General features: G+C 41.6%; 1 protein-coding gene across 1 annotated transcript in view; it reads left to right on the top strand.

Annotated features, from left to right (window-relative positions):
• Positions 1-24195, top strand: part of LOC126161288 (cytochrome P450 9e2-like) — an 88273-nt gene that overhangs the window by 50838 nt on the left and 13240 nt on the right. The window contains exons 3-4 of the mRNA XM_049917027.1: positions 18326-18534; positions 18620-18812. Coding sequence (XP_049772984.1) covers positions 18326-18534; positions 18620-18812 — 402 coding nt within the window. The remainder of the gene's footprint in view (positions 1-18325; positions 18535-18619; positions 18813-24195) is intronic.

Genomic DNA, 24195 nt, shown 5'->3' with positions numbered 1-24195 from the left:
CCATACTCCACACCGTTCGTGCAGAGAGAAGCGGTGAATAAAGAGATTGAGAGGATGTTGGATTGTGGTGTTATAGAGCGAGGGAAGAGTGAATGTAATTCACATTTGTTCGTTATGGGCAAGAAAGATGGTAGTGTGAGACTAGTTATTGATGCCAGAATGTTAAATGAAGTGGTAAGGAGAGAAACTGATAGGCCAGAAAATATGGAGTGGATGGTACAGAGGTATCACAAAGTAAACTATCTGAATGGTCTCGATCTGACATCCGGATACTGGCAGGTGCCACTTGCCAAGGAATATAGGAAGTATACAGCATTTTTGGTAAACGGGAAGTGTTATCAGTACACTATTGTCCCATTTGGGCCGAATATTAGTGTATCTGTTTTTATACGAGCCCTTGATCAAGTATTAGGACCACAGTTGAGTTCAAAACTAACAATATATGTGGATGACCTATTAGTTGCCACTGAGTCATGGGAAGAACATTGTTGTTTATTAAATGAGTTGTTTCAAGCCTTAAGGATAGGGGGCATGACCCTGAGACTCAAAAAGTGTGAGTTTGTTCGCAAGGACATAAAGTTTTTGGGTAGAATTTTGTCTACTACTGGTATTAAAGTCGATCCAGACAAAATGAAAGCAATTGAAGAGTGTCCATCCCCGAGGAATAGAAAAGAGTTGAAATCTTTATGGGTATGTGTTGTGTACATAGCTCCGCATGGGCAGCACATACACAACTTTCCCACTAGAGCGCGCCCCGCCATGCACAACAGCGCAGGCGCAGCGCTCGTCCGTCTCTGCACTACGAGATGGCGCTGACATAGAGACGGACCAAATCCTGCTTCCGCCGATCCGCGTATTAATATGTAACGCAGCCAATGAGATTGCTGCTAACGTAGAACCTTTTCTCCTCGCAGATCACACTCGTGCAATGATACCTGAACGTGTGAGTTATTATAACGAGTGTACAGACCTCCAATTAGTCAGTCTGCATTAGTGTGTATGAGTCTGCATTTATCTGCACCTGTCTGTACCAGTCTGCATTAGTCTGAAGTCAAGTTTCAGTCTGCGCCTAATAAGATTACAATATTCCTGTACATAGCCATGAAGAGAAATGTATAGACACTTTGTCAAGTATCAGAGATATGTGAGAATAAGATTAACGTACCAAGACCAAAGGAACTTCAGAATGTCAATTGTAAATAGCATCCAGAACCAAGTTAAGTTATTTTTTTGCTTGTTATTATTTTAATAAATGTGTGTGAAAAGTAATCAAGTTCTGTTTAAAGTTGGTCACCGTCAGTCTGCTACTCTAAGCGTGCAAGTGGCATTTCTATCGTCTGACCTGACAGCAGAAGATAAACACGCCACGATAGGACCACGAGACATATTGCTGACACTCGCCTACTTCGTTAGAGCGACAAGTCAAATAATCTGATGGTGTGTGTACCGATGGTCTTACAGTACGCACACCACAGCATGTGTAATTTTTGCCGTAATTTTGTGTCAGGGCAAGTTTTCAACAACCCATTTTTGAGGAAGTTATTGAGTCCTAAAGTGAGCTATGTTTGGACAGAAGAGTGTCAGAAAGCCTTTAATGAACTTAAGGAAGCTTTGAAAGAGGAAGAGATTTTACACCATCCTGATCTTAGTAAACCATTTTGTTTGGGGACTGATTCGAGTGGGTACAGTATTAGAGTGGAATCGTTTCAAAATTTTGGGGATGAGGAAAATGAAGTTCATAGGACGATAGCCTTTGCAAGTAGGTCATTGCCCAGGTATGAGAGAAATTACATTGTGACTGAGTGTGAAGCATTGGCAACAGTTTGAGGATTCCAAAGGTTTAGAGATTACCTATGGGGAAATAAAACTATCATTTATACTGATCACAGAGCCCTTATATTTTTCAAAACGTTGCAGCTGGTACATAGACAGTTAACAAGATGGACTTTGTTCTTACAACAGTTTCCTTTTTGGATAAAGTATGTTAAAGGTACACAGAACAAAACCGCAGATGCTTTGTCCAGGTTACCGTTGAGTGAAGGTAATGAGGTGGGGTACGATATGGATGAGGAACATGTAACATTATTTTATATAAAAGGTGTTCAAGGGGAAAGAATTGAAGGGATTTGTAAAAACATGAGAAGCTACCAGAATCAGGATGAAATATAGAAGATGGTGAAATGTGAGTTGGAAAGGAAGGATAGTAACAATGAATTGCCAAAATATTACAAAATTTATGATGGGGTATTGTTTAGGCGAACTGATGAAAATTCTGATGACTGGAGAGTGTGTTGGCCTCAGGAATATATAGATGAGATAACAGATTATATACATTTGAGTTTTGGACATGTAGGTGCTAACAGGTGTGTACAGAAGTTAAGGGAAAGTGTGTCTTTAGACAACATGGAAAGGAGAGTGAACAACCGAATCAAAACCTGTGACAAATGTCAAAGAGCAAAAGTTACAAATTAAACATGTAAGCTTCCTATACAAAATATAAAACCGAATGATGTGATGGAACTGTTATCTGTGGATCTTTATGGTGCATTGCTGAAGACTAAGGGAGGTTTTGCGTACATTTTTGTAGTCTTAGAAGTATTTTATAAACTTATAAAACTTATCCGTTACGTAAAGCTACTGGGAAAGCCGTTTTGAGCAAGTTGGAAGGTGATTATTTTGTGAAGTTTGGGAAACCTAAATCCATATTGTTTGACAATGGGTCACAGTTTGCATGTAAGAAGAGGAAAGAAGTTCTTACCAATCAGGGAGTTACAGTAATTTATACTTCAACATATCACCCACAAGGGAACCCCATAGTACGTTATATGAGGGAGATTGGCAGATTCTGCTGTACCTACAGTACCAGTAACCACAGTTCTTGGAGAGATATAGTAGGAAATATTGAATAGGTTATGCATACTATTAATCATGAGGTAACAGGGTTTACTCCTCAGGAGATTGTGGAAGGTGAGAGACAGAAACGTTTGGTGGAGGAAAAGTTATCTTTACCTACTAAGGAGGAATTAAGTTGGGACGAAAAGAAGAAAAGAGTAAGAGAGCTGGTAGTGAAGAAACTGTTGAAAAGGAACAAAGGACATGATGACAAAATAAAAGGTCTTGAATTAAGAAGAGGGGATTACGTTTTAGTTAAAACATATGAGAAGTCTAAAGAAATAGATAGTGAGATTCCTAAATTCTTTGATGTGTACAAAGGTCCATTTGAGGTGGCTAGTATACCCCACCCGAATGCATTTTATCTGGTTTACCCAAAATCGAAAAAGAAGTTTGCTCTAAAAGTATAGTGGATTTAAAGCCTTATAGGGCAAGGACTCTGAAACCTTAATTGAGTATTTGGTCAGTAAATAATTTTGTGAGAAGTAGAATATGACCTATAACTGCTTAACTGAGTCAAATGTTAATGACATTGTAAGACGATAAAGTTTATGTATACATATGTGAGCCCATGATATTTTAAATAGTGACCATATTGTAACAAATTAAACCAATTTATGTCAAAGAACACAGACAATATGATGTAATAATCTGTAATTTTGCAAATTATATTCAATGATATGACACACAGTTAGGGAATACTCACTCCAAAAGATTATTTATATGAAATATATTCAATTGATGTATGACAGGCAATATATACCATATTTATTTTGTATCTGTGATAGTGAGGGTAAATAAAAAATATGACACTATAGTCAAAATGTGAAAAGAGAGAGAGGGAGCAAGCTTTAAAAAACAGTAATACAATGACAAGACTTTGCGTGGGCAAAATACGAACGCGTATGTGTATATATTCAGGTTCATAGTGTATAATTGTAGCTATATATATTTTCTTGGACTGAACACATAATGTTTTTTCTTCTTTTTCATTATGGTCAAATTTCCGTAGTCTAACGAATTAGTTATTTGTTGCAGTGAGAGATATGTTTTGCTTAAAATGTGAAAGTTATGTAAATTTTTTTGCTGTTAGATAAGTTCATCTCTTTTAATATGGATTGACAATTTATAACGCAAATTGATAAAGTGCCAAAGTTAAAGATAAACAAATCACTTGTAGCATATGGCTTATATGTGTAAGGACATTTTATCTTAAGATGTTCTGTGGAACATCTCATGATAAAATGGGGGGCACATGTAAAGAAATTGCATTCCCCGAAATTCGATAATATTCTTTTTCTTTTGTGCATTACCTTGTCATAGTATGTATGTATCATTTATTTCAACTATTCTTTATTTGTTAATACATCACATTGTTTCTTCATTCATTTTGCTACTGTTTTATATTTTATATTGTACGAATATAAAATGTGGCCTCCCCATGCCCCCCCCTCCCCCCCATGAACCATGGACCTTGCCATTGGTGGGGAGGCTTGCGTGCCTCAGCGATACAGATAGCCATACCATAGATGCAACGATAACGGAGGGGTATCTGTTGAGAGGCCAGACAAACATGTTGTTCCTGAAGAGGGGCAGCAGCCTTTTCAGTAGTTGCAGGGGCAACAGTCTGGATCACTGACTGATATGGCCCTGTAACACTAACCAAAACGGCCTTGCTGTTTTGGTACTGCGAACGGCTGAAAGCAAGGGGAAACTACAGCTGTAATTTTTCCCGAGGGCGTGCAGTTTTACTGTATGATTAAATGATGATGGCGTCCTCTTGGGTAAAATATACCAGAGGTAAAATAGTCCCCCATTCGGATCTCTTGGCGGGGCCTACTCAAGAGGACGTCGTTATCAGGAGAAAGAAAACTGTCGTTCTACGGATCAGAGCGTGGAATGTCAGATCACTTAATCGGGCAGGTAGCTTAGAAAATTTAAAAAGGAAATGGATAGCTTAAAGTTAGATATAGTGGGAATTAGCAAAGTTCGGTGGCAGGAGAAACAAGACTTTTGGTCAGGTGAATACAGGGTTATAAATACAAAATCAAATAGGGGTAATGCAGGAGTAAGTTTAATAATGAATAAAAAAATAGGAGTGCGGGTAAGCTACTTCAAACAGCATAGTGAACGCATTATTGTGGCCAAGATTGACACGAAGCCCACGCCCACTACAGTACTACAGGTTTATATACCAACTAGCTCTGCAGATGATGAAAAAATTGATGAAATGTATGATGAGATAATAGAAATTATTCATGTAGTGAAGGGAGACAAAAATTTAGTAGTCATGGGTGACTGGAATTAGACAGTAGGAAAAGGAAGAGAAGGAAACATAGTAGGTGAATACGGCTTGGGGCCAAGGAATGAAAGAGGAAGCCACCTGGTAGAATTTTGCACTGAGCATAACTTAATCATAGCTAACACTTGGTTCAAGAATCATGAAAGAAGGTTGTATACATGGAAGAACCCTGGAGATACTAGAAGGTTTCAGATAGATTATATAATGGTAAGACAGAGATTTAAGAACCAGATTTTAAATTGTAAGACATTTACAGGGGCAGATATGGACTCTGACCACAATCTATTGGTTATGAACTGTAGATTAAAATTGCAGAAACTGCAAAAAGGTGGGAATTTAAGGAGATGGGACCTGGATAAACTGACAGAACCAGAGGTTGTACAGAGTTTCAGGGAGAGCCTAAGGGAAAAATTGACAGGAATGGGGGAAAGAAATACAGTAGAAGAAGAATGGGTAGTTTTAGGAATGAAATAGTGAAGGCAGCAGAGGATCAAGTAGGTAAAAAGACGAGGGCTAGTAGAAATCCTTGGGTAGCAGAAGAGATACTGAATTTAATTGATGAAAGGAGAAAATACAAAAATGCAGTAAGTGAAGCAGGTAAAAAGGAATACAAACTTCTCATAAATGAGATCGACAGGGCGTGCAAAATGGCTAAGCAGGCATGGCTAGAGGACAAATGTAAGGCTGTAGAGGCTTATCTCATGAGGGGTAAGGTGGATACTGCTTACAGGAAAATTAAAGAGACCTTTGGAGAAAAGAGAACCACTTGCATGAATATCAAGAGCTCAGATGGAAACCCAGTTCTAAGCAAAGAAGGGAAAGGAGAAAGGTGGAAGGAGTATATAGAGGGTTTATACAGGGGCGATGTTCTTGAGGACAATATTATGCAAATGGAAGAGGAAGTAGACGTTGGAGAAATGGGAGATATGATACTACGTGAGGAGTTTGACAGAGCACTGAAAGACCTAAGTCGAAACAAGGCCCCAGGCGTAGACAACATTCCATTAGAACTACTGACAGCCTTGGGAGAGCCAGTCGTGACAAAACTCTACTATCTGTTGAGCAAGATGTATGAGACAGGCGAAATACCCTCAGACTTCAAGAAGAATATAATAATTCCAATCCCAAAGAAAGCAGATGTTGAGAGATGTGAAAATTACCGAACGATCACTTTAATAAGCCACAGCTGCAAAATACTAACACGGATTCTTTACAGACGAATGGAAAAAGTAGTAAAAGCCAACCTTGGGGAAGTTCAATTTGGATTCCGTAGAAATATTGGAACACGTGAGGCAATACTGACCTTACGACGTATCTTAGAAGAAAGATTAAGGAAAGGTAAACCTAAGTTTCTAGCATTTTTAGACATAGAGAAAGCTTTTGACAATGTTGACTGGAATACTCTCTTTCAAATTCTGAAGGTGGGAGGGGTAAAATACAGGGAGCGAAAGGCTATTTACAGTTTGTACAGAAAGCAGATGGCAGGACATGAAAGGGAAGCAGTGGTTGGGAAGGGAGTGAGACAGGGTTGTAGCCTCTCCCCGATGTTATTCAATCTGTATATTGAGCAAGCAGTAAAGGAAACAAAAGAAAAATTTGGAGTAGGTATTAAAATCCATGGAGAAGAAATAAAAACTTTGAGGTTCACCGATGACATTGTAATTCTGTCAGAGACAGCAAAGGACTTGGAAGAGCAGTTGAATGGAATGGACAGAGTCTTGAAACGAGGATATAAGATGAACATCAACAAAAGCAAAACGAGGATAATGGAATGTAGTCGAATTAAGTCTGGTGATGCTGAGGGAATTGGATTAGGAAATGGGACACTTAAAGTAGTAAATGAGTTTTGCTATTCGGGGAGCAAAATAGCTGATGATGGTCGAATTAGAGAGGATATAAAATGTAGACTGGCAATGGTAAGAAAAGCGTTTCTGAAGACGAGAAATTTTTTAACATCGAATATAGATTTAAGTGTCAGGAAGTCGTTTCTGAAAGTATTTGTATGGAGTGTAGCCATGTATGGAAGTGAAACATGGACGATAAATAGTTTAGACAAGAAGAGAATAGAAGCTTTCGAAATGTGGTGCTACAGAAGTATGCTAAAGATTAGATGGGTAGATCACATAACTAATGAGGAGGTATTGAATAGAATTGGGGAGAAGAGGAGCTTGTGGGACAACTTGGCTAGAAGAAGGGATCGGTTGGTAGGACATGTTCTGAGGCATCAAGGGATCACCAATTTAGTATTGGAGGGCAGTGTGGAGGGTAAAAATCGTAGAGGGGGACCAAGAGATGAATACACTAAGTAGATTCAGAAGGATGTAGGCTGCAGTAGGTATTGGGAGATGAAGAAGCTTGCACAGGATAGAGTAGCATGGAGAGCTGCATCAAACCAGTCTCAGGACTGAAGACCACAACAACATTGTACGAATATGAATGTTCTGGTTCTATATGCTTTGTAAAACTTTGGTTAGGCTAGGAGAAGTAATGTGTCAGAGTGAGAGAGCGAACGACTATCGATAGAGAGCGTGCGAGTTGTTGTGGTACGTGGCCGGCTCGCGGGTGGAAAAACATGGCAAAATTCGGCGTGAAAGACGTTGATACGCGGATGAACAATTAATAACAGTGCGTCCGCTGTGTTAATAGGAGATCGTGCATTATTAAGTGAACAGTAAAACCTGAAAAGTATATCGAGTGTTTGCGGTGACGATTTTACAAACTGTGTGAACTTGTGACAATTAGCCACGTGTCAGACACCATTGTCGTGTGGAGACACTAACTGTTAGAATTGCGTGAAAGTGGAACAAACCAAAATGTTAAATACAATAACAGTGCTGTGATTTGATCAAGAAACGTTTATTATATCGTCCAAACTGTCTTAAAGACGACGAAGTGAATTGAACTGATGTTTAACGGACTGTTATAGTGATAAACACATGTGACTGTTTTCCTGTGGCAACACGGTGAAAGAACTGTGCGAAATATTGGCGTTAACCACCTTTACTAAATACTAAAGACATTGCATAATTCCGACCTACTCGCACCGCGTGATTAATAAACTTTTAATAATAAGACGCCGCGCGCGTTACGACAACGCACACACTGGAACTATTGTTATCGCGCCAGTGCTGCCAGCTGATTCGACTACAACGGAGACGTGGACCACCGCCGTAACCGGAATATTAATGAAACAGGTGGATCCATCATTATCTTCATGCTACGAACCAGGATTCACTTCACATATCGTCCACGCGGACCACCGCTGACGACATCGCACTGCCTGCAGCAACAGTTAAGAGATTAAAAGAAAATTATTACGCACTCCTGGCATCCATGCTTTCTTGCGAGGTCGGTCGGTGATTATCCTCGAGAGGGCGCCGTTGTAGAGGCCGGATCCGGTACTGTGGACTCCGTCACGACCTCACTATCGGGGGCGGCTATCGGACGAATGTGGTCAGCGTCGGAAAGGGCTGCCGCCCGTGCAACCTCGGCGTAATTTACAGGAACGGTCGTCACCGTAGAAGGAGGCATAGATTGGCTGAAATGGCTCTGAGCACTACGGGACTTAACATCTGAGGTCATCAGTCCCCTAGCACTTAGAACTACTTAAACCTGACTAACCTAAGGACATCACACACATCCACGCCCGAGGCAGGATTCGAACTTGCGACCGTAGCAATCGCGCGGTTCCAGACTGAAGCGCCTAGAACCGCTCGGCCACCGCGCCCGCAAGGCATAGATTCACCCATCGGAATTTAAGTAAGCCGTCGTCGGCGAGCTGACGTGCCCTTCTTGGACACAACGGCAGCAAGTGTCTGGCTGACCGTCATACATAATGACCCCCTACATCCGCCTTTGACAAGATAAGATGGTACATGTTTGGTCAGTTCAATTTTGATCTGTCGCACCCCGTTAAGAACCAGGTACGTTGTAAAGGTGGTCCAGAACGTATCCTATCAACCGACCCCTTCTTCTAGCCTCATTAGTTATGTGATCTACTCTTCCAATCGTCAGCATTCTTCTGTAGTATCACATTTCAAAAGTCTCTATTCTCTCTAGTCTAAACTGCTTATTATCCCTGTTTCACTTCTTCAGAAATGGTTTTTTGCCATTGCCAGTCCACATTTTATATCCACCCTACTTCGACCATCAGTTATTTTGCTCCCCAAATAGCACAACTGATTTACTACTTTAAATGTCTCATTTCCTAATCTAATTCCCTCAGCATCACCTAATTTAATTCGATTACATTCCATTACCCTCGTTTTGTTTTTCTTGATGCTCATCTTATATACTCCTTTCAAGAAACTGTCCACTCCATCCAACTGATCTTTCAAATTCTTTGCTGTTTCTGACAGAATTACAATGTCATCGGCAAACCGTAAAGTATTTATTTCTTCTCTCTGGACATTGAATACTGCTCCAAATTTTTGTTGCCTTTACTGTTTGCTCACTATACAGATTGAATAACATCGGCGATCGGCTACAACCCTGTTTCGCTCCCTTCCAAACCACTTCTTCCCTTTAGTGTCCCTCGACTCTTTCTGTCATCAAACGTTAAGACGTGGGGTCAGTATTACCTTCCGTTTCCAAACCGATCTTCCTCGAGGTCAGGTTCTACCAGTTTTCCCATTACTCTTTAAAGAATTCGTATTAGTATTTTGCACCCGTGACTTATTAAACTGATAGTTTGGTAATTTTCACACCTGTCAACACCTGCTTTCTTTCGGATTGGAATTACTGTAATCTTCTTGAAGTGTGAGGGTATTTCGCCTGTATCATACATCTTGCTCTCGAGATGGAAGAGTTTTGTCGTCGCTGGCTCTCCGAAGACGATCAGTAACTCCAACTGAATGCTGTCTACTCCTGGGCCCTTGTTTCGACCTAGCCTTCCAGGGCTTTGTAAAATTCTTCTCGCAGTATCATATCTCTTTTCTCATCTTCCTCTGCGTCCGTTTCCTTTTCCCTTCCTTCCACCTCTCTGCTTTCCCTTCTTTGTTTAGGACTGGTTTTCCACCTGTGCTCTTGATATTCATACAGGTGGTTCTCTTTTCTCCAAACGTGTCTTTAATTTTCCTTTAGGCAGTATCTATCTTACCTCTAGTGATATATGCTTCTACATTTGTTCTCCAGCCATTCCTGCTTAGCCATTCAGCATTTTCTGTCGATCTCGTTTTTGAGACGTTTGTATTTCATTTCGCCTGCATCATTTGTTACATTTTTTAAAAATTTTCTCCTTTAATTGATTAAATTCAACATCTCTTATGTTACCTAAGGATATCTACTGGCCCTCGTCTCTTCACCTACCTGATCCTCTGTTGCTTTCAGTATTTCATCTCTCAAAGCTACCCATTCACTATTTCATCTCTCAAAGCTACCCATTCTTCTTCTACTGTATCCCTTTCTCCTGTTCTTGTCAATCGCTGCCTAATGCTCCCTCTGCAACTCTCTACGACCTCTTGTGCTTTCAGTTTATTCAGGTTCCATCTCCTTAAGTTCCTGACTTTTTGCAGTTTCTTCAGTTTTAATCTGTAGTTCATAACCAATAAATTGTGGTCAGAGACCATATCTGCCTCTGGAAATTTCTTACAATTCAAAATCTGGTTCCTAAATCTCTGTATAAGCATTATATTATTAATCCAAAACCGTTCGATGTCTCCAAGTCTCTTCCGCATGTATACAGCCTTCTCTCAAGATTCTTTAACGAAGTGTTAGCTATGATTAAGTTATGCTCTGTGCCAAATTCTACCAGGTGGCTTCGTCTTTCATTCCTTTCCCCCATTCCACATTCACCTACTACTTTTCCTTCGCATCCTTTTCCTACTGTCGAATTCCAGTCCCCCATGACTATTAAATTTTCGGCTCCCTTAACGTCTGAATAGTTTCGTCAAAGGCACAACCTCGGCATTTGCTTTAAATTGTTAAGGAAAACCACGTAAACAACCAAATTCCGGACAGCAGGGTGGGGACCTGAGGCGCCATTCTTCCGAATACGAGTCTGACGCCTCGTCACAGCAGCATGTTGCTGATCAGAGTATCTATGAACCCAGTCATCCGTAAGTTGGGCCTAACAAATTAGATTACAAGTATCACCGACCTCTCACCACTACGTGCAAACCAGTAGTCAGAAGAAACGATTCTTTGAATTCTTTAAGAGGGTTCTCGAGAGATATGTAGCGTCTTTTTTCGAGTATCTGCAGTTAAAATGGTTCATTATATCTGTTAAACGGTCTCGGCAATCAAACAGACCTGTAACCATTGGCATAGCCCTTCATTTTATACGCTATAAGTCTCCTGTTAATCCATCATGATAAGACTACTATAGTTTTGGGCGGTACTAAATTGGTTCAAATGGCTCTGAGCACTATGGGACTTAAGGGGCTCCGGAACGCCCTATACTTGCAATGTTAAAATAACGCTTATAAATTACATCTTTCCTCACAAAGTATTTGAGGTAGGAAGTTGAACTTTTTACAGATTATTTATTGGAATATGGGCTACAACTTAACTCAGGGATTTTACAAAATTTTAGTTCAGTTATTAAAGATGATTTTTTTTTCAATTGTAATGAAAATTCACAACATTTTTTTGCAATTTTTTATTTATATATTCAAAAATATACAGTTTTTTGGAAAAAGGCTGTGTTAAATTATGCAGAAGGTACTCTGCAAACTCCTCCTCCAGCTTCCTCTTGTTCCTCCTCCTGTTTACTCTTGCTTGTATTTCTAGACTGTTTACAGCCCTGTCTGCAGCCCGAAGGCGTTCCTTGTCTAAAGCAAGCATCGCTCGTACCATGTTAGAACCTATCTTCATTCCCATATTTCTAAATACCTTGCACCTTACAATGTTGCCATCATTGAAAGTCGCAACAGCATCATACACACCAAAGTGAAGTGTTTCTATTCCAACAAATACAGTCTTGGGGATTCTCGACCATATAACACTATTTACACTTTCATTGGGGTTTTGAGTTTTTCTGTGAATACACTTTTTCAACAGTTCAGGTGCTGCTAAGTCTCTGAAAATAGGTTTTATCACCTCCATTATTGCATGAGGCAGACTATGCTTATGAGTGTACACTTCACCAGTTAGCAATCCTTTGTTATATTTACACCAACTGTCTTCTTCTTTGGGACACAAGCTATGTTGGGGATTTTCATCGGTTGAAGAAGTATGAAAAAAAAAATAGCCCAAACAGCCTTCTTCATTTCGTCAACACTTTGTGTATTTTGCCTAATAGCCATTCCATAATAGTTCTGTATTTTGTCAATTACACTGTCAGTTAACCTTCCCTTCCCATCCAACCCTTTACCATCACTGAGTTTTTGTTTTTTGTACGAAGCTTTCAGTCGCCGAAGTCTTGTTCCCATCCGCTTCTGTACGTGTCCAACACACTCAAATTTCTGCACTACAACATCATCACCATAGGGCTTCAGTCCTTGAACATGTTTGAAACTTTTAGAATCACAGTCACCAAGGTAATTAACATATCGCACTTTATCACACGCCTCAGAACGCTGGAATATACTGGCAACACCAGCCACTTCCATTCCTCCACTGCTGCCACTATAGTTAGCTTTGCAATTATTTTCATGTGTACCTTTATATTTTTGTGGACATCTACAATACTTCGATATTACTGCTACATCTAAAACTTTTCCTGTATACATACTGGTGGCAGATACTACACCATGAAGAGATGTGTGTCCCCGTTTATGCCAGGTACCATCGAACGCTGCAGTCAAATCTCTGTTACCATTATTTTCCATTACTGCCTCTTCCACAGCGTTCTTCATAGATTCTATACAGACATCTTCTACTTTAGACCCTATTAATTTATTATAGGTCGTAAACTTGGTTGGGGGATTTGGAAGATTCATGATGCCACAGAAAATTTCACCTGCAGTAGCACCCTTACCAACTGAACGCAAGGAATAAACAAATCTAATGTTGTGTTCGTAGATTTTGCTACCATTTTCTTCAGTTGCAGTTACTGCAACACTGTTCCAAAAGGTGGTCATGTATGAACACTTATCACATTTCAGTTGTATTTCACTAGCAAGTCCTACGTGCTTTATTATGGAGAGTTCCAGACCAACTTCACTACAATGAATACATCTTACACAGTTTGAAAAAATTCCTTTGAGAACCGACATATCAAATATTTCATTCACATCCGATTCGCCCATAAAACATTCATAGTTTTCATTCATTGAACCAAGCTTCTTCTGTGAAGTGTTTTCTTTCCCACTTTGACTGCTATGGGCAGGTGTACTTGAGAGGTTAGGTTCACTCACTTGGTTATCGTCTTTATTGTTTACAGTAATAACACATACCTTTGGCTTTCCAACATTTCTCCTTTTCTTAAAAGCCTTCAGAGAATTTCTAATAACTTTACTTTTACTCATTATTATACTTCAACAAAACAGAGACTCAAGAAACAGAATTAATTACGAACATTTTCGAGATAACGACAGAGTAAATAAACATGAAACAATCGACAATCACACCAGCGATATATATTGAACCATCACAGGTTAGCCACAACACATACTTTATCTCACATCACTAAAATGTACCTGATGAACACGGACGTTAATAATAACACCATTTGACAGCAGTTTAACAGCGCCACAGTGGGTCACGCCCATGTAGAACACATTTCAAAAAAAATTTTAAAATAGTTGTAGTCTTCGGAATTGAATAAATTATATATCTATTAAAAGATTCAGAAAACGCAAAAAAGTAAAAATTGAACTTTTAATGATTTTGAGCCTTTCCGGAGCCCCTTAACTTCTGAGGTCATCAGTCCGCTAGAACTCAGAACTACTTAAACCTAACTAACGTAAGGACATCACACCCATCCATGCCGAAGGCAGGATTCGAACCGGCGGTACTAAAGTGTCAGCCTTAGTAATATATGTCTCCTCTTTTGTAGACAATTTTTCCTATCAATGATTCATAGCCTGCCATTTGCTTTTCTTATAATTGAGATTAGGTGGTTTCTCCATTTCATACACCTATTTAATGCTAATTGCAAATACTTAAATGGCATGGCTAATTCTAATGTCTCAGTAATCCGGAAGTCAAAGCGTACCACACTCTAACGTTTCATGGACATCACAAGTCTGCATCTCTCTACTGTAACTCTCGATCTTTGCACCAGGCTGACACTTTGTCGTGATCTAACAGGACATTACTAGTGTGTAAGCAACGCTGTCGTTTTTCCGTGGAGCTGTGGACGAAAATTTTGTCGAGCTATGCCCAGTGGATGCCTGTCGCTCACACGGACGTGTGTGGCACCGAGTATTCATCTGTGCGATTTGTAGCAACTCGATTGTTGTGATGACGTGGAACGTCTGACGGTATCTCTCCCAGATTTGGGCCTCTGACAATATTTTTCATTGGTTGAATGACCGAACGCAGGAATGTAGAAATAGATTTCAGTCAGGAACTGGGATGATTCGAATGTTATGGAAATAATTTTGAATCGGATATTTTCTTCGTTAGCTTGTGTAATATAGAACGCTAATGGTTTATGAAACCGTAAGTTGTGTATCCAATAACTGCAGTTCTGTTGCGGATAAGGATGGACCACGTCATTAAAATATTGCTTGAAGAGAAATCAATAAAGGATGAAGGATATTTTAAAATATTAGGTGTTGACATTAACAAGAAACTGAACTGGTAGGCCCTTTTTACAAGTGGTCATTAACGTCTAATCTGTGTAACTGTTACATTATGGATACCAGCAGATTTTACGAATAGAACTTTGAGAAATTGACTTACCTTTACTATTTTTACTAACTAATATCTTATGGTATCCTATTTTGGGTAACTTGTCACTGAGGAAGAGATTTTTCGTTGCACAGAACCTTTTAATAACGACAATATATGGTGTACTGTATAAATGTTTTGTAGAGAGCATTTAAATAGCTGGACATATCTACAACAGCTTCACAGTAGATTTATCCCTTACGAAGCTTGTTGGCAGCAAGCAATCACAGCTCGAAAAAAAGCTAACATCCATATTCATATAAATAATACAGGAGAAGAAATGATTTACACTGTCTTTCATTCCGCTTTGTTCATGTGGCACGGGAAGAAGCGAGATATTCGCAAATAAAAAATCTTTGACCATTTACTCAGTGATGTAAAGGATCTACTAGATAATTATATTATTTCAAACATAAGTGGCAATTATATCTGCTTGAGAGCTCAATGTGTCTGTATGTTTAATAGCATAATGTGCCTGTGCGTGCGTGCGTACGTGTGTGTGTGTGTGTGTGTGTGTGTGTGTGTGTGTATGTGTATGTGAGTCTCAGATTGAGACAGAGAGAGAGAGAGAGAGAGAGAGAGAGAGAGAGAGAGAGAGACAGAGAGAGTGTAACATAGTATATTCGAAAACTAGTAAAAAGAAATGGTATATTAAGACAACCATGTAACTGATCACCATGTTACCGTATTTTTAATTGAGAAATTATGCGGAAAGTGATAACCTGATGCATTGCGTATCGTAGTGAGAAAAGGCAATTAAAATCCATGGAACACATAAACAATTCACTAACAAACCATCTAGATTGCACTCACTCAATACTTACCACTCTTTAGACTTCAATTTCAAATCAGATCTAACGTTTACTAGAAACTGCGTGAAATATAGCACAGAGAATCCTTGCAGTTGCCTTAAAATATATTCTGTATTTGAACCTTCAGAATCTTATTATGAAACTTGTGAAACACAATCATGAATTACTCACGATAGGTAAATACTTTTCCCAGTCTAGGAGTTGTAAGTGAGACACAAATAATTCTACTAATACAGTGGTGTGCGAAATTAAGGCCGCAACTAACTGTAGAATTATGTGTCACTGTCAAGTAACTTTTAAAATCTTTGTGCTGTGCCTTACGGCAGGTGTTGTCATGGGGGAGGCCACGTCAGAGAGATCCACCGCATGAGCGTCTAGGGAAGTGATCCCAGTGGTGGTTTCCCGTTGCCTTCCACTGATGATGATGAAATGATAATGAGGACAACACATCACCCGGTCCTTGATCGGAGAAAATTTCCGACCCAGCCGGGAATCGAACCCGGGCCCTTTGGCGTGTCAGACAACCGCGCTAACCACTTTTTTTATTTTTTTATTTTTGTTCGTTGTTGATCGTTGGGTTCGGTCGTTGCGGGCGTCACATGACATCCGTTAAAGTTCGTTTGTTGACCCATCCACTGAGTTTTTTCTTTTTCTTTTTTTTTTTAATTGTAATTACAGAGGCTAACCAGCTCTCTGACCGAACACGCTGAGCTACCGTACCGGCAATCACTCAGCTATCGGGGCGGACTGTCAAATAACAGCCTGATGAAACTTGGAACGTAAATGGAAGGAACTGCTACACTACAGAAGATAACTGAAAGAATTAAGCAGTCAAACGGAAATGACAACTTTATTCAAAGACAAGATTTACACTGACCACCACGGACGGCAGTGCCTGATCTCCAGCGAGTTGCCATGCTGGCCGCAAGAGGGGTGAGGGTTCCTGTGGTGGGGCACTCCACCCCTCCACCAGCGCGGTTGACTGCTGGGTGGTCGCTGGTGCACGTGGACGTCTCCCCAACACACTGTGGGACTGACGTTGGGGGACGCGCGGACCAGTCCATTCACAGGATATCCTCCTCTAGTTCCAAGAAGTTGCTCCACCTCGTCACGCATTGTCATCAATAAAAAATTAAGCCAGGACCGAATGTACCCCTGAAAAGACGCACATTGAGAAGGAGTGCAGTCTCACTGTTTAGTGTACAGTGTTGAAAGATTTGGAGGTCAGTACGCCCATGTAACGTTATGTCTCCCGACAGTGTACCACCTGGTGCAGTATGTACCCTTTCCTGGGTGCGTTATGTACCCTTATGTAGCGCGAGGTGGGAACAAGTAACGCATCCAGGAAGACTATCGAAAAAGCGATATTGCAGTGTCTGTGTTATTCCGAATTACGAGCCAGTGTTCCTCTCGACTTGCATGCATGTCCGAAGGAGCAGTGCACTGTAATATGGAATGAAATAGGCACTGCAGTATCGTATTTATCCGCCGACACCGGGCAAGCGACTTTCAAGTAAAATGACTCCTCAGGACGGGAATATACATAATGGATGTACGAGTACAAGTTGTAGACACATGGTTGACGACATGTGGAAGTTTGGGTCAAGCCGTGAGTCCCATTCGGATGGCCAGATGGTGAGGCGACCGCCCGCGATGAGCGGGAAACCCGCGTTCGAGTGCCGGTCCGCTACAAATTCTCACAGTCGTCCCGTCGATCCACTATACAGATGACGGTTGCGCATATTCGCAACTCAGAATACATTTCGTGTATTACCGAACACGATCGCTTTCGCGGTGCAGGTGTTACGGTGAAGGGAGGCAGTACGTTGCATGGGTTTACTGACCTCCAGATCGGTACACTCGCCGGTCATCGTTTTTCCGACACTGTACTGTTTCCCCATTTGCATCTTTTTATGACTGACAGTGTGCGACCGCATCGAACATTTTCAACTGGAGGAGCTCTTGGAACGAGAGGACAGTCGTCGAATGGACTGGCCTTCCCTGCTCCAAATTAAGTCACATCGAGTACACGAGGGATCCGTTGGGAAGACGCACTGCAGCAACTTCACTCGCACCAGCAGCACACAGCAGTCGTCGTCCGCGATGGCGGAGGCGCGGAACGCGCTTACCGGTCATGGGGTCAGCGTGGGGCACGTTGCAGAGAGTACATTGCCGGCCATGTTGAACACACACGCTTTCGAGAACCGTGTCCCGCGTTTTGTAATGCCCAGGGAATCATCAAGAGTCGCGAATTATTCTCAGTAAATAAAAGTGTTATTCCTGCTCGTCTCATTGATTAACTATTTGGGTTAGCTGCTGTACTATATAGTAACTGTTCTTTCTGTGTATTGTCCAAGTTTCGTCAAGCTAGACTACTTGACAGTGTCACGTCGTACGAAGATAACTTTCATTCTTAAGTTTTGCACACCAGTGCACTTCGAATTATACATTAAACTGATTGAAAATAAAACAGTCTTCCACATTTGAAAGCTTTACAGTAATTATATCCACCTGCTGACAGTTAATTATAACTTTGTCCAAGCTTCCTCAAGAAAGGAAGACATCTTCACCGTAGACATGAAGGACCTGTTCACCCGGGTGGCGAACGACATAATCGCAACGACGGCTTTCGGTCTCAAGGTGGATTCGCTGATGGACCGCGACAACAATTTTTACCGCATGGGCCGTAGACTGACGAAGGTGAACCCTCTTACCGCTGCTGGCTACTTCATATCGCCGAGGATCATGCAGGTAGGTTCGACGAGCACTCTACTGAGCTGCCTTAGTCGTGCTTACACGGATTTCCGACTTTCCTTGTCTTACAATGTTATCGTAGGTGCTGGGCATCCCATTCTTCGACCGAAAGTCGGTGCAATTCTTCAGGTCAATGGTAACGGACGCAATTCAGGCCAGAAAGAGGAAGGGTATCGTTCGTGCGGACGTGATAAATTTGCTACTGCAAACACGCCGAGATGACCTAAGCTCTGAGGAACAAGAGAAGATCGGACCTACAAAACGCGATGTTTTGAGTAAGTACATAGCATCAACGACCGTAACATCTTCACGAAGTGACAGCACTTGAGTTCACAAGTTTTTTCGCAATGCTTTGGAGTTTTTCTTGAGATTTTGAGTAAAATTTCCGCTACACCTGTTTTTTTTCAGTAAATGTAGCTGATTTCTCGTGTCACCAAGCCTTTACGTATTTTAGCTCGCAGAAGTGTTTAGATTTATAATGAAGTACCTGCTCTCAGTAACTTAAAGTAACCAGTTTGAAATTGTACTACAAATTGCTGCTTCCTCCCACCGCTAGATACAAACATCAATTATATCTTAAGGCTAGTAAAACACACAAGGTTAATAAACTACGAGTAAATAGAAATTTCACATATACGAGGGCTATTCGGAAAGTAAGGAACGATGCATCGCGAAATGGAAGTCACAGTACAAATCAAAACTGTTTTATTTTCAGCAGTTAGCTACAACTTCCAGCTATTGATCTCAATAGTCGCCGATCCGACTTAGACGTTTGTCGTAACGTTGTACCAACTTTGGCTCAAATGGCTCGGAGGACTATGGGACTTAACTTCTGAGGTCATCAGTCCTCTAGAACTTAGAACTACTTAAACCTAACCAACCTAAGGACAACACACACATCCATGCCTTAGGCAGGATTCGAACCTGCGACCGTAGCGGTCGCGCGGTTTCAGACTGAAGCGCCTAGAACCACTCGGCCACTCCGGGCGGCTGTACCAACTATCCAATACCCTCGTTACAGAAGGCAGCCCCCAGTGCTTTCCGCCAATTCTCTACGCTGGCCTACGTTGTCTGTGCCATGCGGTTCGTGTGAGCAGAGATGAAACTCAGAGGGACACAATTAAGGGCTGTATAGTGGGTAATAAAACATTTCAATTGAAAACGATGCAGGAGGATCTTCATTATCCCTGCAGAATGCGGCTGAGAATTGTCTTGAAGAAGAAAACGCACGACAGTTATGTAATGTTGTCTGCATAGCTTCAGGCGAAATTTCTCACCAGACCCTCGTTCTTGGCGGGAGACACTACTGTTCTGGGTATCTTTATGTGCTCCCTGTGTGCTCAGAACTAAAAAAGACGACGTAACGTGATCGACGGCCATACTAGAGACACTGTCCAACACACCTGTGCAAAACGTCATCGGATTTTCACTTTGGTTTCCATTTCGCGACCGATCGTTCCTTACTTTCCGAATAACCCTCGTACTACGGTTTCTCCCGAGCCGTTTAGTGTATTTGTAAAGCTGCTAAATTTCCACTCTTGCTGACGGTCTCACAATAATGATGCAGCTAAAAAGACTGTATCCCAAGCCTCCAAGAAAAGTTCTGTTTTGAGAAGACCTAATTAGACTCTGGGTACAAATAATTTGTATATCTACATATATCTGTCAAGAAATAAATATCTTTGTCAGCACCTGCGACCGGAAGAAGCGGTAGACCTTGCAATGTTTAATAGATACTATTGAAGAAGAAATTAAGTTTTGCAGTCTTTGTGAGGAATGAGTAGATCACATTAATAATGTTTATGGGTGTAGAGGAAGCTTTCCATAATGTCAATAGGTAGAATGTGTTCAAAACAATGAAGAAAATTATGATGGAGTAATTACAGTTACAGAAGAGTTATGTTATGTTTACGTTATCGACAGCGAATGAGAAAAGAAGGAAACCAAGGTTTGTGAGTCTATTACTTCTAACGGAATTTATGCGCTAGCCATTTTGTTCCTCTGAAACGATTTTACCTGGGAGTTTATAGGATGAGGGCATGCTGAAAATTAACATCTCCGAATTTTTTACCTGAAAACTCTTATAGCATTTCAAATAAAAAAGCGTTATTAACTTTGTAAATCTTCAAGTACAACCTCATCTGTGCTTGGACCGCTTCATCAACATCAAAGTTAAGTCCTCGAAGGTGTTCTCAAAGTTTTGGAAACATGAAAATCTGATGGGGCCAAGTCGGGAATGTATGCAGGATGATCGATGACAGCAAACTCATATTCCATGTCGCGACATTCGTCTGTCGTTTGGCATTGTCACGCTGAAAGAGAGGACGAGTGGACGAATTCTTCGAATTTGAAAGTCTGTTACAGCACGCTGTTGCTCACGCACCGACGTAGTTACACCACAGACCTAGTTACGCTACACACCGCCTTGTTACACGCTACAATTCGCATTCCTCTAGCAGCAAAGGGCTGCAAATATGTAGACATAAAGAATAAAGATATAGAATGTTAATAACACTGGTTTTCTTTAAGATGATTTTAAGAGCTTTCACATAAAAATTCGGAATTTTGCTTTCCAGCGCACCCTCGTGTAACAATAATCTTATTTAAACAAGTTGAAAATCCCATAGCAGCTGTTCTAAAGTAGCACAGGGTTGTGTTGCGGCATTAATAAAATTAGAGCGACCCATCGCTAGTGTAAATAGGAATGTAGAATGCAAAACTTTCAAAAGAATACACATGAAGTGGAGAAACAGATGAGTAGAATTGCCTATACAACCTGTGTGGAAACAAACATGGTTAAATTTCAGAGACCCGAGTTCCTGTATATCTGTGTGATAAACTGACTTACTGCCGACTGAATATAATCTATGGTTTTCCTGAATTAGGTCTTCTGAATATGTGGAATGGGTTCTGATATGCTCTTTGTACCTGATATTAAAGCTTGTAACATTCTTTATAATATATGCAGAGCTATTACATTTGAATTAATAATCTGTGAAACTATTATACAGATATTTTTCTTCTGTTATTGATAGTAGGCCATTTTGACATTTTTGTGTCTGGCTGATAACTGTGTTTTCATCACGTTTCGTTTCGTTTCTCTGGTATGAAAGTCTTTTTTGATCTGCGCTTCTATATGTCTAATGTGTTCGTAACTTTGCTGATTTCAGTTTAAGTTTTTCCCTTTATGTATCTTGTTTTTTCCTCCAATTGCACCCATTGTTTAAGCTGCATTCATAATCCTGTTCTGTTTTTCTTGTTAATAATTTTGGTTGTCGGTTTGCCACACGTCAAGTGGCTGCCAGGTTTCGAAGAAATACCTAATTCGATATCTTGTGGAATTGCTGAATTTAAAGATACAACAAGAAAATAATTTAATACACACTCATGCTCATAAATTAAGGATAATGCTGATACATGGTGAAACAGCGCTCTGGTGGGCAGTTTGAGGGTTTAAATTACCTCGGGGTATGACCATGCGGAGCATTTGACCTGCGGTCGTCGCACGGTGGCGCTGGCAGCAGTCTACATACGCAGAGGTGTGTAGGTGCATGTCAGAGTACGGTGCAACGAATAAGTGTGCAGACGTTTTCGGTCGTGACTGTGCGTAGAAAGAACACATAACGATGACGTTATGAGGGGTAGAATACTAGGGCGACTGGAGGCTGGTCAACCACAGCAAGTCGTAGCATGGGCCCTCCGTGTGCCACAAAGTGTGATCTCAGGATTATGGCAGCGATTCCAGCAGACAGCAAACATGTCCAGGTGCTACAGTACGGGACGTCCACAGTGTACAACACAACAGGAAGACCGATATCTCACCATCAGTGCCCGCAGACGGCCACGGAGTACTGCACGTAGCCTTGCTCGGGACCTTACCGCAGCCACTGGAACAGTTGTCTCCAAACACACAGTCTACAGACGACTGAACAGACACGGTTTATTCGCCCGAAGAACTGCAAGGTGCATTCCACTGACCCTGGTCACAGGAGAGCATGTAAAGCCTAGTGTCAAGAACACAGTACATGGCCATTGGAACAGTGGTCCCACGTTATGTTCACGGACGAGGCCAGGTGTAGTCTGAACAGTGATTCTCGCCGGGTTTTCATCTGACGTGAACCAGGAATCAGATAACAACCCATTAATGTCCTTGAAAGGGACCTGTATGGAGGTCGTGGTTTGATGGTGTGGGCTGGGATTATGATTGGTGCACGTACACCCCTCCAGGTCTTTGACAGAGGAACTGTAACAGGTGAGGTGTATCAGGACGCCATTTGCACCAGTATGTCCGCCTTTTCAGGGCTGCACTGGGTCCCACCTTCCTGCAGATGGATGATAAGGCACGGCCCCACCGAGCTGCCATCGTGGAGGAGTACCCAGAAACAGAAGATATCGGGCGAATGGAGTGGCCTGCCTGTTCTCCAGACCTAAGCCCCTTCGAGCACCTCTGGGATGCTTTCGGTCGACGTATTGCTGCACGTCTTCACACCCCTAGGACACTTCAGGAGCTCCGACAGGCGCTGGTGCAAGAATGGGAGGCTATACTCCAGTAGCTGCTCGACGACCTGATCCAGAGTATGCCAACCTTTTGTGCGGCTTGTGTACGTGTGCATGGTGATCATGTCCCATATTGATGTCGGGGTACATGCGCAGGAAACAGTGGCGTTTTGTAGGACATGTGTTTCGGGACGGTTTTCTCGACTTATCACCAATACCGTGGACTTAGAGATCTGTGTCGTGTGTGTTCCCTGTGTGCTGATGCTATTAGAGCCAGTTTTGTGTGGTGCCACGTTGTGTGGCACCACATTCTGCAATTATCCTTAATTCTGTAATTTGTGCCTCATGTCTTTTGGGATAGTCTTAAAATATGTTAAGGTGAGAGAAGTCGTGTCGGACCTCCTGTCGTTCAGCGTAGATCAGGAACTGGACTGACTGCTCTACTGTGTCCTATAAATATTCGATAGGAACCATGTCGGGCGATTTGGGTGGCCGAGTCATACGCTCGAATTTTGCAGAACGTTCTTCAAACCAATCGCAAATAATTCTGGCCCGGTGGCATGGCCCATTGTCATTCATAAAAATTCCATCTTTGCTTGGGAACATGAAGTCCGTGGATGGCTTCAAATGGTCTCGAAGCAGTCGAATAGAAACATTTCCAGTCAATGATTAGTTGCGTTGGACCACAGCATACAGTCCATGATACGCAAATAGAGCCCACACCATTATGAAGCGACCACCAGCTTGCTCAGTGCCCCGTTGACAAACTGAGTCCATGGTTTCGCGGGGACTACACCAAAAATTGAATCCCCCCCCATCAGCTCTTACCAAATGATATCGGGACTTATCTCATAAGGCCACGGTTTTCCGGTCCTCTAAGGTTCACTCTGTATAGAGGTCTGGAGAGGCGCTGCAGGCGATGTCGCACTGTTAGCAAACGTACTCCCGTCGGTCGGCTGCTGTCACAGCCCGTTAACGTCAGATTTCGCCGCTCTGTCCTAATGGATATGTTCATCATACGTCCCACATTGACTGCCGCAGTTTCTTCACGAAGTGTTGCTTGTCTATTGGCGCTGACAACTCTACGCAGACGCCGCTACTCTCGGTGAAGGCCTCGGCCACAGCATTGTCCGCGATGAGAGGTAATGCAATGTCTAGAAT

This window comes from Schistocerca cancellata, chromosome 2 (assembly GCF_023864275.1).
Source record: "Schistocerca cancellata isolate TAMUIC-IGC-003103 chromosome 2, iqSchCanc2.1, whole genome shotgun sequence".
In the NCBI taxonomy this organism is placed as follows: domain Eukaryota; kingdom Metazoa; phylum Arthropoda; class Insecta; order Orthoptera; family Acrididae; genus Schistocerca; species Schistocerca cancellata.
Note: the sequence above shows the minus strand (reverse complement) of the source record. Positions and strands in the feature narration are given on the sequence as shown.